Source organism: Echiichthys vipera (assembly GCF_963691815.1).
Source record: "Echiichthys vipera genome assembly, chromosome: 5".
In the NCBI taxonomy this organism is placed as follows: domain Eukaryota; kingdom Metazoa; phylum Chordata; class Actinopteri; order Perciformes; family Trachinidae; genus Echiichthys; species Echiichthys vipera.
The window spans coordinates 24169785-24185627 of record NC_139830.1 but is presented as its reverse complement, the minus strand read 5'-3'; the positions used below and the strand labels follow the sequence as shown (position 1 = coordinate 24185627).

At 40.2% G+C, this 15843-nt stretch overlaps 1 protein-coding gene across 1 annotated transcript in view; it reads right to left on the bottom strand.

Annotated features, from left to right (window-relative positions):
- The window catches only part of gbe1b (glucan (1,4-alpha-), branching enzyme 1b), a 94852-nt gene that overhangs the window by 27999 nt on the left and 51010 nt on the right, over positions 1 to 15843 (bottom strand). Inside the window, exons 11-12 of the mRNA XM_083914358.1 lie at positions 12822 to 12932; positions 12559 to 12730 (exon numbers count right to left, since the gene is read on the bottom strand). Of these exons, the coding sequence (XP_083770484.1) occupies positions 12559 to 12730; positions 12822 to 12932 (283 nt within the window). The remainder of the gene's footprint in view (positions 1 to 12558; positions 12731 to 12821; positions 12933 to 15843) is intronic.

Sequence of the window (15843 nt, the reverse complement as noted above, 5' to 3'; positions counted from 1 at the left end):
TGTAACCTCACAACCACCAGAACTACTGTGCTTTTAATGAACTATTTTCCTTAACATCTTTAAATTGAGAGAGAAAGCCAGCAAGGGCTAGAGTAGAAAAACTTCAGACAAGCAGCATTGATAGAGAAAGAGAGACACAGTCCAGATGTAAAGCTGAATTCATACTGCCAAAGTGTGGGAAACAGCGGTTGCTACAATGCTGTCACGCCAGGGGATGAGATAATGAATCCGTCATCTGGTGTCACCACAACATCATAAAACAACAGCCAGGATAATTGAATTCCCGGCAGAGGAAGAAACACACAGACAAAAGACAGAGGAAGATGCATGACAACAAGAAGAAGAAGAAAATACAGGCTAGTTGTTTATTTGGTGTTAAGAGCTCCCGCCTCCTTAAAAAAAAAAAAATCAGAGTGATAGGATGAAATGGAACAGACAGGAATGACAGCAGATTCTAATGAAATACATTATGTAGGTGTTAAAGAAGTAAATAACAATAAGGCATCGACTGCCAACGGAACAAGCCCACTGCAGCACTTGCCTAGGAATTAGGGCAGCAAAGACAAGCGGAGAGGGGGAGAGAGAGAGAGAGAGAGAGAGAGAGAGAGAGAGAGAGAGAGAGAGAGAGAGAGAGAGAGAGAGAGAGAGAGAGAGAGCCTTTTCTTGTGACATCTGCATGAATAACAAGCCTCCCACACAGCTGAACTTGAAATGTAAGGGAGAAAATTACACCTCAGACTTGCAACACTGGCAGTCAAAGGCAGACTTTTTTCCCCCTGTACTCCAACAAGAGGAATATGTGCACTACTGTTAACATTCACTATGCATCTGCAATTATATATTGATATTTATCATGCAAATAATCTCATCAAGAACAGGGTCTACACTTTTAGACATTTGTGAAAAAAAGTGTACCACGCATACCTTTAATTACACCTCATGAAAAGGTGAATAATTTGAATTTCTAACAGTTTCTACAGAAAGGACAAACTCCAGAGTGCCTACATGACATATATTGTAGGGCTAAATGTTAAAGGTGGTCTACTCGAAATACTGAAGAAAAAGTTGCCTCCATGTGGCACATTAAAAATGTCCTTTTCTGTTAAATCTGTACTTTTTTAATAGGCAACATGGCATTCATACAGTGCATTAGACCGAGTAGCTGTAGCCATGTATCTGTGGAGGATAATTTGTTCAATAATCAACTGAAATTCCAACTGACAAAGTTCTGATTTCTGTTATGTTGGTTTCTCCCAGACTATCGTCCCACTGAGCTCATGATCATCACAGTGGCCCCCTCATTAACACTTTTCTTACCTTTTCTCAAATTAATAAAGACTAAGTTTATCGAGATATGCCATTGCAAATAGGTAACTGATCTGTCTGAAATCATCAGATAATTAGTAAGAGCAGCATATTTTGTGGCTGTGTTAGTAGCAGAGATAAGACGTTTCCTGTAATGGTGGAACTGGTGTTTCAGTAAAGTTCATTAAGCTATAGCATAAGTTCAGTCAGGACTCAGGAAGACTATCATTTGCATGCTAAAGCCCAAATCTATTTCTCACACATCCTACCTTTATCTCATCCCTTGCCTGCTCATTCAATGTTTTCCTTGTTGTCGTTGTTTGGGGATGTCAATCATGTCATGAGCTGTTCACATCAGCTAATATCATCTATCCAACAGCACAGCGTCACACCTACATGGGTATCCTATAATTTTTATGCTGTCTCTATATGAATATGATTCTCTCCCTACCTCTACACTCACCCTCCTCCAGTCATCAGCAGCTTCATCATTTCTTCAGCCCCACCAATCAGCCACCACCACCACTAGATGGGCAGTCACCCAATGATTACTAACCTTAAATACTAGACTTTCTGTTGCTTCTATCTCATATAATCTGCAATAAATAATAAATACTTGTGTTTTTCCATGTCTTGTCTCTCCTGATTGTAGCAAAGTTATATAGATTTGTTTTTGAGATATGTTGCCCATTAAAAGTTTGACTTTACTGTACTACAAGAGAGAAGGTCAAAAGATCACTAAGATCATTAGGTTTCTTCTTCGTGGGAGCGTGACTCGACAATAAATTTTACACTGAGTTGGCCGTTCATTTTTTAAATATGATGGTCACAATCACAAAACAGGAATGAAAGCTATAACAAAATCCTTTGAGGGAGGAGTACCCCATTGCAGAAATAGCACATTTGTGCACATCGGTGTTAGAACTAATTTTCGGGAAAATACAGCACGGTGTACGGTGAATAAGAAGATCAGCGAATGTACTGCAGTTCTGTTTCAGACAGGCTTCATTCCCTATTCCTAGAAATAGTCACTGCATTTTGAGTGTGCTCAGACAATTGGAATAAGTCTATCCAACCCTATTGGAGCTTCTGTGAGAATGCTGCTCCTCATTTACTTTTCTTCACTCCTGTCTAGGTTTGCTCACCAGTGTCACCTTAGTGCCAAGCATGCTGCCACTGAGATCAACAACCAGCCAGAATGTATGGACCACCACAAGGTCTTTGTCATCGGATGACAAGAAGACAGCAGTGCTATAATTACTTCCTACATTCACCAAAGATGAATTTCCAGTGCAATCACAGTGAGGCATACTGTACTGTAGTGTGGCAGCAGTTATGCAAGACCACCGTCTTTCCCCTTTATTGATCCGTGCTGCTGTGTCCTCCCTTAACAAATGAATTCCTCTTTTTGGCAGGACTTAAGACAATGCCTTCATGTCCTTCTCATTCTGGGATGTTGCTAAGTCAGGTGAGTAATGGCAAAAACACACCAAGCAGCAGTGAAGTGATGCCTGCAGCGAGTTGCCATGCTATGGCTATGGAAAGTTGGGGCACCTGCTCCAAGCTGTGGCCATTTTATTCTCGAAGTTGGGGATAAAGTAAAGTAAAGTGTGGCCAGAGAATACCGGCCGCAGCAGCAAATCAGTAAAAACAATCCTGTGACTCCTTTGACATACTGACCTATGTTACAAATAATTTCTTCCCTCCTGAAACACATGAACGAGCCTCCCATTGGATATAATGGCTATTATGGCCACTATACAGTTCAACAGATTTTGAACAAAACAATTGTTGTATTGTTTTGTTCACTAATGTTTATCGAACTGAAAGCTTTGTACTGCACATTAACCATGTACGGTTATACGGTAGATATTAACTACCCCAGGTCAATCCTAGCTTTGGAACAGCACTAGGGTATGTGGAAATGACTCAGGTGCAGGCGGCGCTCTGATGGACAACCCCAGGCACTGGAGGAAATTGTTGCTGGCCGGACAGACACAATTGGCCAGCCTGGATCCTGACAGGGACAAACGGGTGTGCAAAGAACTGATAACAGCTGTTGTGCAGAGCATACAAGATGCAGATGCACAATCCACCCTTTAAAGTGATACTGCTTTCCATACACCTAGGTCACTACTGTAGGTTTATTTCAGCTTTCTGCAGTAACCTGATTTTGAACACTAAGAAATCTGATCCCCTTCACCCGGAGATTAACAGAAACCCAATAAACGGTACTGTATTTCTTGTTTCTAACTGACCTTGTAGGCAATTGGAGGTTTTCTCCAGCGGGAGTTTGGAGACCTACTATGTGACAGTTTAACATTACTGACAGACTGCTTGTTTCACAGGTCCTCTTCATTTTGGCAGGTACCCCTTCCTGCCTGATATATTGTATAATAGCCTATAGTCAATCAGAGTTTAAAGGACACAGTGGGGTCTGGTTGTCCCCTTTCCTCTGTTTTATTGCATAAACTGGTGCGGCGTGGCAGATTGTTTTTAGTTGACCTCCTATATGGGCTTATGGGGTGAGCATAAACAGTTCATCATTATAACTAGTTGCTAGCTGACAATATGATTTGGTAAGAAGTCCCCCACCATAAACCTGTATTTGATGAGGAGTTGCATCAATGCTACCCTACGTAAGGGCATCCCTTTAGGGTTGAATAACCTCTTTCTGGTTGGCCGAGCGTATACATACATTCGGCAGAGTGTGGGGAAAATGAGCAGCAAAGCCTAGGTAGCTTAATTTGCACCACTCAAAGAACTAGTTACAACAGAAAACGAGATACATTCTCACCCCCACTTGAAAAGGCAAGTATGAAAGGATTGTACTGAATGAAAGATGTCAAGGACATGCTACAGTATGATTTCTTTCTTTCTTGTTTTGAAAAGGCAGTCACAGTAAGCAAAGCATTCTCTGACTTCAGATAGCATTCATATGATGTCAAGACCTGTCAAGAGGGTGCAATGGCATAAAATAATACTCTCAAACACTGTGCTAGAGGCTCCTCCCTTTAAGTAGCACCTAAGGAATAAGCCCCATGATTACCTGGGTGAGCACATTCTCAAGGAGAAAAAAAAAATCCACACTCAGATACACTTTCACTGTCAGGCATCAATATGTTATGATCAATGCATAATTTACTATTTTGGTGTATCCACCCTCAGTCTTACTTGACAGCATCTACAGTAGTTTTGAGGTCCTTCATTTCCCAGAATGACTTTCGACACACCCTAGAGAAATGAGCTCTCTGTGTTGCACTGCATTGCATACAGTGCATGTAGATGGTGTGAGTGAGAACAACCACAGTAGTATTAAACATTTTATGCTGAAGAAAATGATTGATGTGTGAAATGCACTGTCCAGACTGCAAAGGCCATCAAAGTGGTTGTTGTACTTCATATACAGTACCACTGACAAAAGATCTTTGAAGATGCAAGCCACAAATGCATTACACAGGTGTTCAGCTATGTGTCATGTATATGAGGGCTGAGTCCCAATTCCATGCACTACTAATTCTAAGTAGGTTTTGAAGACACAGTGCATTTGTATGGGAAAACTAAATCTGCTTGCTTTATGAGTGTTCTGTTCATGGACGGTTGTAGCTAAATCAATGCACAAGAGGAAATGGTGCAGGTACTCACAGCTGCAAATTTGTTTTTACAAACTGTGGATGGTGATTTTAAAAAAAGCTCAGCTAAAAACCTAACAAAAAAACAAACAAACACAAAACAGGAGAACCCATTTGCTTTCTCTTGAAGTTTAATGAGCAGCAGTTTTCTAAAGCTGAAGTTTAATTGACATCTGTCAGCCAACGTCCTGTATCGCCTCCGAGTAAAAATGGAAAAGTAATGTGATTTCTTGCATACTGCATATTGCATGCTCTGTGCAATTAGTATGTGATTTGGCTTCGGCTTATGGGAGCTCAGTTTTTCCAGCCAAAAATGCACCAGGTGATTTCCCTGATTAGTTCCTACTCTCTGGTTGAAATTGGACAGTCAAAATGGGCTCATTGGGACTCAAACTAGCATTTAACCATCCATGACACATGATAGCCCCGGAGGTTAGACATTCGTATACCTACACTACTGTACAATAGATTCTCCATGTGAGATTTTTTAGGATGTTAAGTTGTTTGTTCTTATTTAAACAAACTCTGATGTGTTTGCCCATTTGGTCTTGTTCAATTAAAAAGGTGAAAACACTTCACACAAGCACTGCAAACCTGAAATTATCTAGACATTACTCTGTGGAGCTGCATGGGAGAATAACAAAATGTCCAAAACAGTTGGATCGGACTTCAAACGGAATTTACCCTCCATGCTCCCTAGTACAAAAGCTGTGTAATCTCCTATTTAGCACATGTGCGAATAGAACCGCTTATTGTGTGGAGTATTCACAGCGAGCGAGTGGGCGCCTGCTGTTCGCCAACCCCAGAAGAAAACAAACCCCTGAGGGTTAAAAAGAAGTATGATTTACACAAAGACAGCAACAATACCGTCAAACTGGAGAGACGAGGACATACAGGAACTTCCGTTGGTAAGGTCTGACACCGAAATCTCCAGACAAATTCAATAAACGGCAAGAGAGTCGTTTGTTTATGACCAAAATACAAACTGTATACATAACAATAGCGTAATCTGCACCATGTCCTGCCTCCTGCATGCGTGAGTATTTCCAGTGAGTGAGAACGAGTCTCACACAGAGAATCCCTTGTTGGGTGTGAAAAAGAAAACCTGATTCTTTAACATTGTCTGGAGTCCATATGTGATCACATCTTTATAGTATTTCATTCACCAAACCAACGCACTGGGACAAGCAAAAAAGGTTTCTGTTGGTCTGAGTCTGTAGCCTCACTGGTCATGGATATGGGCATACATTCAAAAACTAAACAAACAATTTGGACCATTTGTCTGCTGATTATGGCAACAATTTCATCCAATCCCACTGTAGTATGAGTTGGCTCATTTCTGTCTGCTGTCTCCACTCCTCCGTCATGCTGCAGTCTGAACTGCTGCTCATGATCATCTGTTTCTCTTTCTGTCAACTTTTTGTGACCACCGGGGGAAATAAGTAAAGACTTCAAGCGCCCACGAGCACACTGTCGGTCACTGAGATATATTTTTTGTTTCGATTTTCCCCGAGGGCCCATGTAGCGCTGATGATGCATTATAGATCTCCAAAACTGTTCAATGAATGAGTTAGCTGTCAGTCCATGTGACTTTATGTTAACAACTCTTGGTTTATTTGTCATAAGTCAGTGTGAACCCTAAATGGACTAGAACCAAAAGAAAACAATGGATCATTTTTTTCTTTGGTTTAGACTGAGTGAACTGAACAATAGACGTGAACACAGCCGGGGCAAAAATAATGAACATATAAAGGAACTGTTACTCCACACTGCATTTGAAATATTTCAACATGATGTGACTTCAACTACTGGCTCACAGTTGACCTGCACAGATATAAACTCCACCACACAGCAAACTGTACCCAGAAATGCAAAGTATTTTACTTGAAACATGAAAATGTTTCAGTGTAGACTTTTTTTTCCTATTAATAAACTATTCCTTATCGTTCCCTTGCTTTGTGAGAGTGTTTGTAGCATATGGGGGCAGGGAGGGCATGTACACACCAACATACACAAATAGACACACATTCACAAAGACAGGGGTTAGAGGGAGAAAAAATGCAATCTGCCTAATCTGTCAGAGACAGCACGCCCAGCCACAGGCTTTGATAGAAGCTCTCAAAAGAGCTACACTTCATTAACCGTGCATGAGCACCAGCCACTTTTTCCTGTATTTACTTTCACTTTCCTAATGTTATTATTTTATATAGTCTAGTGGAGATGATTGATTTCCTGTACAGGTTGATTCAGTGCCCTGTTGAAGCCTATGACTCTTCTTTTCATTTCAGCTTTAAAGAAACACATTGGACACACCTCCATTAGGTAATCATTTCTCTCTCCTCTATGATAACGCAGAAATGTTCCTCCCATATGCCTGCATTAATCACCATGATAATAACCTTCCTCTGCCTCCTCACAGCTGAAATAAGGCAGATAGCACATTCTGTAACAAGGCTGAAATATGATGGATTCTCACCACAATACACACATGAATAAAATCGTCATTTGAGTCTCATAATATATCTGGGGGACTGTTATCTAAGATAAAATACTGTGAGGTGTTTTGGTGGATTGTTTTTCACACGGTCGTTCAAGGATAATTGCAGTTTTTTACACTGTTCATCAGGTGTTAAACAAACCAACTACATTATCTAAAAAACTTTATTTGCAGGTAAAATGCAATAGTAATGCAGAAGTAGTAAAGTGACAAGTAGGTCACAGTTGACCCAGAAATGTGGTCTGTAAATTAGGATGTCCACCTCAAACATAAAGGCTTTTACTGATGTTTCTGCTTTAATCTCAGAAATGTACTTGGTGAGGTTCAATTCTTACTGAGGATTAATGGCCAATACTACAGAAGTTCAAATACAAATACAAATTGTGAATAGACCAAAGTTATGCTTTAAGAGTGGTTTTGTCATGCTAGCGGCATGCCTCCAATGGCAGTGTTGGTGAGTCAATCCACCACTTGGTCCAGACTGAAATGTCTAAATAAATATTGGATGGATACCATGAAATTTGGTACCAACATTTATGGTCTTCGGAGGATGAATGACTTTGGTGATATTTTTTTGTTGAGATAAATGTTATAACCAATAATACACCAAAGTAAGAAAAAGTAATTACCTTAAAAAGTTGCAGTAAGAATTCACACCTTTGCTAAAGGTTGAAAAAGATAACTAAAAGTTTGTTATATAATGTTGATGTGTAAATTTATTCTGGTTCCAATAATGATATGATTAACGGGGGGCAACCATGTTTACACAAGGTTAGGTCAGACAGCTTTTTAGCTGGCACATCCCATTACTCCTCTACACAGCCCTGCATCAGATAAGGGCCTGACAGTGACACAGTCCCCTCAGTAATTAGCAGCACAAGAAGGAGCCAAGGATCAATGTGTTTTCCAACGGAGGGATTCTGGCAAAGGAAGATCAATGAGGGAATCAGAGGAAATAGGAAGGCAAGAGTCACAGGTTTCAGATGCAGTGCAAGAAAAGGAAAAAAAAAAGCTGCAAACATGATGCAATGATTATTTGCACTTGCTAGATTGATTTCCTGTTCCTGTGTTAATGTACACGCACACTCCCGGTTTGCACATCAAATAAGTATTACTGGTCCGACAGCAGTGATGGGAATAACTTGTTCTTCCAAAACTATAAGCCTGGAAGCACAGTTAGTTCTCAGTGAGATTATCTGTTTGAAATGTATGAGGATGAAGCGCTGGTTTTCAATTCACCGTTCAAGGCTGCAGCATAATGGTTGCCTGTTGTATTGTAGCACTCCATGAATACGGAGTGCTGGGAGAAGTTTTTAACTTAATAATTTAGACCGTAAATCTGCAAGGTTATCTTAAGTCTCTGTGAGCCCTGAAAGTCAGAAAGTGCGAAGACTTCCATTCTGTCCCTGCTGATGTAATGATAAAACCACTGAAGCGTTTCATTATTGCCACTTGGCGCTTTAATGTCATTGACACTCCAACATCCTTTACAGTATCCGTCTCTCAGCATCTCCAATACGGATGCTCCCTCTGTCCTCTTGCTGTGTGGTGTTTGCTATTGGTCATGAGTAAATAAATACGTTTTTCTAAGCTAGGCACTTTAAATTGATTTGCTTGCTCAAACAATTTGCTCTTGCTCAGCACTGACTAAATGACTCTGTCGTCATTGATCCATTGACACGGCACGTCATCTCAGATCTACTTGATTTTGTTTTTTCCCTAATGCTTGCCTGATGGGCTAAACTTTGGAGAACTTCAGAGCAATGTGTCTTTATAGATTTAGAAACTTTTTTTTTCAGTTCCCTGATTTAATGTTCTTCAGAAAAACTGAAAAAACCCCTTTTAACTTTCATCCATTATTACAAAGGTATCAAAAGATGATGGCAGCATTCTTTTAGTCAGCCAGACAGCAGTTCTGAAAAGAGACATTTTTCTGCCTCTTAAAACCGGTCTCCTTTCCATATCTCTGCTATTCAAATCACTGAGCATTACTTGACACAATGGGGTAAATCAAAGTTTGAATTGCGAGTTTGCCTTATGTGTCTGAGTAATTCTGCCAACTCTGATTTTAGGTGAATGGAGCACAATTAAGTATAATTGTTAAGCACTGGTAATCATTTTGAAAAGGAGGATTTCATTTTACTGTATTTGGGGACTTTTTATGTAATCTAAAACAGCTCTGTTAATACTACAGAAGAGTGTGTCCTTCTATGATACAACATCGACAAACAAAAAGTGAAAAAATAGCTGATGCATATAAGATTTTTATAAAAGCAGAAATGGAAAAAGCAGAAATGGAAAAATCACAATTGTTTGAATAAGGATTATGATTGGATTATATAACTGTTCACAATAAAGAGCCTTCTAGGTCCTCATACCCTCTTTGAAGAAATTATAATCACTGATGGTGTAGAAGACAGTGGCATCTACACGTTCCTGCAGTAAAATATGTAATAAAAGGCTTGCAGTCCAGACCGGGGAAAACTGCATTAGCAAGAGGAATTATCTTCGATCTGGAGGTTAAAAACTGCTCACAGCCAGAGGGAGGAGAAGCAAGATCACCATTACAGGAAGATTTTACAAGCCAATGAGGGACATGTTTCTATATAGACTGTGTTAAGACAGGTGAAGGACTATGAGGTAATTTACAGACACATTTTGAGTTTGGCTGTTTGGAGAACAGTATGTATTAATGAAACCCAAATACCAGCGTCTATCATTTTAGCAGTTCTAACTTTGTGAATAAAATGAATTACAAGGCGGAGGCCAATGGGAATCATGATTAGAAAGAAGAAACTCAAAAGATAGTGTTTTTGTTACGTATATGATTATGGAATTTGTAATAGTATGCGATAAAAAGATGAAAATGTATGGGTTAAGACTAGGATGACAAGTGAAGTTACAAACGATATGTCAAATCGACATTTCAAGCATATTTTTCAGTCACTATATCAGCTCATGATGATTCTGGTGCAGCACTGAATGGCTGAGAGTAAATGTGGCACCAAAAGTCCATTAGAGACAAAGCACCAAGAGCACAACAGAGTGTGCCTTCTTGCTATAGTTTTAGCCAGAGAATCGGATATAATCACTATCAACTGTCCTTCCACCGCCCACATGGGTTCAGTTCTCTGACATCCTGCTCTTTATGAGCTGCCCTGTTATGACTGTCCATTGAGAACAGCTGCTTTGATTGGACTTCTTTTCCCTCACACACATCAGTCCACTGAGCAGAAATTCACAGGGTGTTCCACTCACTTTTATTGAGTAAGACTGGACATCATAGTGAATACTGAGTGATAATGAATCTACAGACACAGCCCAGGCATTGTAGAAAACCTTAAATTGTTTGGACTCAGAGTTTGACCGGATCACCTAGTCACCAGGTGGAGCTAAAATGCCGTGGATCACAAGTGTAGGCTGTATTTACATTAAGCCAGAGAGCAGCTCATGCAAGGAAACACATTCCCTTCAACCAAGGTCAACTTCCAACATCATTAATTATCACTTTATTATCTTTACCAGCAGGTCTTGATAAAGTATGGCACAGCTCAGATGGCGTGTTGAAAATGAGAAGCATCTCAACAGTGACTGAGAATCGGAATCAATTTAAAAAGGAGAAACCTATCTTATCTTAGACAGCTTTTGTCCTGTATTTCACCATTAGCTCTGGGAAGTGAGTAATAATGTCAATCCCGCTGTAAAAGGTTCCTTTGATCCTTATTATCAGCCTTGACTCATTGGTACTGTAGCAAGCTACTCCAGAGATATATCCATGAAAGAAATATAACAAATATAATAACTGAGCACTTTATCCCAAATTGAAAATAATTGACAAGGGCTACTTCAAGCCATTCCAAGCCTTTATGAATCAGGATATCTTTATTATTGCAAGGGTGAAACCTGTGAGTATCCGGCAGCTAAAAAAAACACACACTACGACATAATAGGTATGAAAATAAATTATGCTAAAGCAAAGGGTTGTCAAACATAGGGCATGCGGGCCAGAACCAGACGACTTCACAAAGTATGAATCACAGAGGTGTAATTAAATACATTTTTTCAATAAAGTCAACTGCTGTTCGAGCAACCCGACAAGCGACAGGCTTTTGCCAATATCAGCCTAATGAAAAACTCTGCAGCACAAAAAACTCAGTGTGTTTTTCTGGTCTGGCCCACTTGAGATCAAATAAGTCTGTACTGTATGTGACTTATGAACTAAAATGAGTTTAACACCCATGCTAAAGCATTAAATGACACCCCTAAAAGAAGTGCAAATGAACGCAGTGGGGATAGCTCATCCATTAAAAATGTATAGAGAATCGTGTGTCTTCCTGTTACCCGTGGAGGATTTGGACTGACAGGAGAATACATGTGCATTTACATCTGTTCGTTGAACACCTAGGGATTGTTGCGTCTGCCCAAGGGGAGAGGATCAAATTCAGGAAGAATACAGAGATAGATCTGAAATGAGTCCCCTCGGCTCAACCACAAGGAAGGACACTGCCTCATAATCGTGACATTGATTGTCTCTTGACTGTCCAACGTCATGTACAATGATTTATTACAGTAATATGATCTGAACATATGATTTTATTACATATGGTACTAAATTTGATACGTGATGTGTTGCATTACGTGAGAGCTGAACATGATTATACAGTATGCACATTGTGAACTAAACTTGATCACTTTAATCCTAAATTTTGAATTTGAATGTGTGTAAATGAAATTAATCCATACAAACATACGTACAAAATATATATATGCAGTACAGTGTGAGATCTCAGGAAACAAAATCTTAAAGCCAAACGTGATGTAGCTTGTTCTGTCCGGCTAATGGTTAAAAAAAAAAAACCATATTTAACATATTTCCAATGTTATTCTGCAGATAAAGGTAGAACATTCTTACACTTGAGAAAAACAAAGGAATGTTTACCATTTTGCTTACCAGGTGATTCAAATTAGTCATGGAGTATCATAATTGTTGTAGATCTAATCGGATGCACAGAACAAAGGTAATACCATATTTCTGAGTGCTAAATATTATGTGTTCTAGTATACAGTATCATATCTCTGGTAACTGTAGAATAATATTTTCTGTCTGTTACCATGATCACTCACCTATGAAGTTAAGGTAGCCTTCTCCACCCAGTCCATGAGTGAGGAGGCGAATCATCTTATGCAGCTGTATGCCCCGGTCAATGACGGGTGTCATGGGAATCATTGAGCTCATGTTGGTGTACATCTCCTTGTCCATCAACCAGAAGGCCAGAGTCTTATCCCCAACCAGAGCCTGGACAGGTGGATTATGTTTTATGACCCAGATAAAGATAATCCGGATCCTCTTGCCACTATGAAGTGGGATCTTGTAGAAAATAGCCTACCTGATCATGACTTTCTGCATAGGCTATGCATTTCTCTCCATAGCGCCTGTTGGTCAGTGTGTGGACGATATTGCCCATGTCCCAGTCTTCATCCTTTAACTCCTTCAGGATCTACACAGTGACAGAGAAGGGTTATTGAAAAACAGTTTGATAGATGTGTAGCTAAGAGTTCCATTCGAGCTCTGACTGATGTCTAAAGCTCGGTATTTCAGTTCTGGCACTCTTTCTACCTTTCTTAAGTTTTCTCTGGGTTACACTTCTTTCTCAAATCAATCTCTGTTTTGACATCTCTATATCCGAACTTTGAGTTATGTCTACCTTTGAATGGCCGTAATTGAGTTTTTAATAACTTCACAACCGCCCATGGGTAGTAAGGCTTCAGCTCTCCACACCTGAGATGGGCAAGGTCAAAGCCTCTCATCCAAACGGAGGGATTCAACAATAAATCCAAACATGGAATCAATGCTTTGCCTCTGGCCTGCCTACATGCACACTTCCTGCCAAAGGAGTCCTTTTCCAGGTCAGAAAGAAACAGAGGGCCACCAAAACAGGCATCTCGAGCAAATGTGCCCACACAGTGCTGCTATACAGCCCTAATCACTCAAAGTTACACAAGCAAACAAGAGCACAGGGCAGAGTAGAAGATAACCACATAAACTGCAGTGGGCACAGAGATGATTTAATAACAAGAGAGATGTTAGAAAGCCACAGTATCAATATCATTCCAAAATGGAAAAAGGAGAGTTTATGCCCTCCAAGAACCCTTGGTGATAGACATGCAGCCTGTCTGATTGGTGGGGGAGTTGGAGAGCGCATCTCAGTGACAGGCTGAAGTCTGCTCGGTGGAATTTGCTGTGACAGCTGATTGACATGTCAGGAAACCTTTATATTACTCTACAGAGCCATAATCCTCTGAGTAAAGAAAGTAAATTGTGTCGATCAATATGTCTGAGATGAACTGGCTGGTCTACCTAAATAGAGGCTATCCCACTCTATATTTCACCATCTGTTCACATTCCCTCTTCTTCACCTTAGCCTTGTGTGGCCATATTAGTCATTGCCAATGCCACTAGAAAACCTCATTGAAGCACTTGTCATGTACATGTACTACAAAATCTAAGACCTTTTAACTCCCCCTGAGCTTAGTGAATTGCTTCAGATCCTTGAGGCAAACCAGGCCCCTGATGCTGAGGACCTTATACCTTGGAACAAACATCAGTATCATTTCTTAAATTACATTTTAAATCACAAGTAAACAAGAAGGCTTTGACACACCCCAGCTAGGTTTGTTCTACCATTTCCTTTTATTGGGTGGATGTGGTAACAATAATCAACTCAAAGTTTGATTCTAATTTTAGCTTTATGTATTTGGGAAATGCGCCAACAGGGTTGAAAAGCAAGGCAGATATTTGGAACAAATACTACTAGAAGGTAGCAAAAAAGCAATAACCAGGAAATGGCTGGGTAAAGCGCATTCAACAATACCTGAATGGATAAAAATAGTCCAGGACATATATATTACAGAGCAATGGACTTTTTTTGAGAGACATGACAGTAAAAAATGTGATCTTATTTGAATACAAAGTGTTCAAAAGATGTACAAAATATTTATTTTTTTGTTGTATCTATTGTATGTATCTATCTATTTTATATGGAGAACTAAGGCCAACAGAATGGACTTTAGTCTATGAATGAGGGGTAGACCTTCTTCCTCCTTAAAAAAACACCCTGGCTCTGTGGGGGGTCAAATTTGTCGGTCATAAGGACAGCTACACTCTGACTTGTTTGTATTTCTTTAACCAAGTGGACAGTGCCGTGGCAAAATAGATAGCGTAGGGCCTGACATCCAGTAGGTTATGTAAACATACACATGACCACAAGTGTGAAAACTATTCACAGTATGAATAGTTAATGAATTACATCAAAACATAGTAATCAAGGCAGATGGATCATAGTTGCCAGGTTTCTATTATCAAGACACTTCTCAATTAAAACCATCTTTTAAAGGTTTTTGTTATAACTGTAGCATTAAGCACAACATAACAATACAAAATTCCGGATCCTCTAAATGCTGCCTTCTTTTTTTCCACCAGTTCCATTATAAAAGCCAAACAACTGAATCTGCAGGACATACCCTGGAGATCATGCCGGCCGCCTCCACATCCACATACAATCAGACACTTTACACTTCCTTATCATCATTACAATTCAATTCAACCGCAAAAGTGGTCTGGGAGCAATTAATCTGGGAGTGAGTCTGTCGGAGCGGAGACAGGAGTGACTGGGTTGATGACTTCCCTACCACCAGCTCACCCACATCAGCCCCGACCAGCCGAGCTTCCTGGCACCACTGACACTCCACTTCATCAATGATAATGAGCAGTGCACAAATCTTACTTTACAAGCCTGCTGTCAGGAGCCAACCAGAGTGCCCAGATTAATTAGGCAGAGCCAGAAATAAAATTAGGAAAAATCTAGCAGTGCAGGATGAGGTCATCTCACTACCACTAACATGCTGTGACGGATTCAAGAGCCTCTCTACCAACATCACATGGTGGTGGGATGGACTCGGATGTGTTCAGAGTAAAGCTCTTGTTCGACATTTGGTGGCTGGTCCGAGCATCCTGCTTCTTCTGTCTTTGCTAACACAAATAGTGGTGCTGTGTTTGAGTTGCTATGCAGCCCTCAAGCACATGGATAAAGATAATGCCCCCCTATATTTACTTTTTTACTTTTTATTTGGAAATTTATGAACATTCTGCCCACGCACATGTTTCAGCCAGAGGTGTAACTCAGCTGTAAGGCACCCTTTCATTCACCTCACAGTTTGCTGTAGAAGATATCGTCTAAATCCTGCACTGCCATACAAGGGAGGCCTCTGAGTGCAGTTAGCTAATAAAATAAAACAGGATGGAGCTGAAATGCTGACGTTAAACGAGGTGAGTGGAGGGTGACTTCGTCTGAGGGGGTCAAAGAGAGTGGGCGCTCCTTAAAGGCTGGCAATGAAGCCGCTGACATGTTT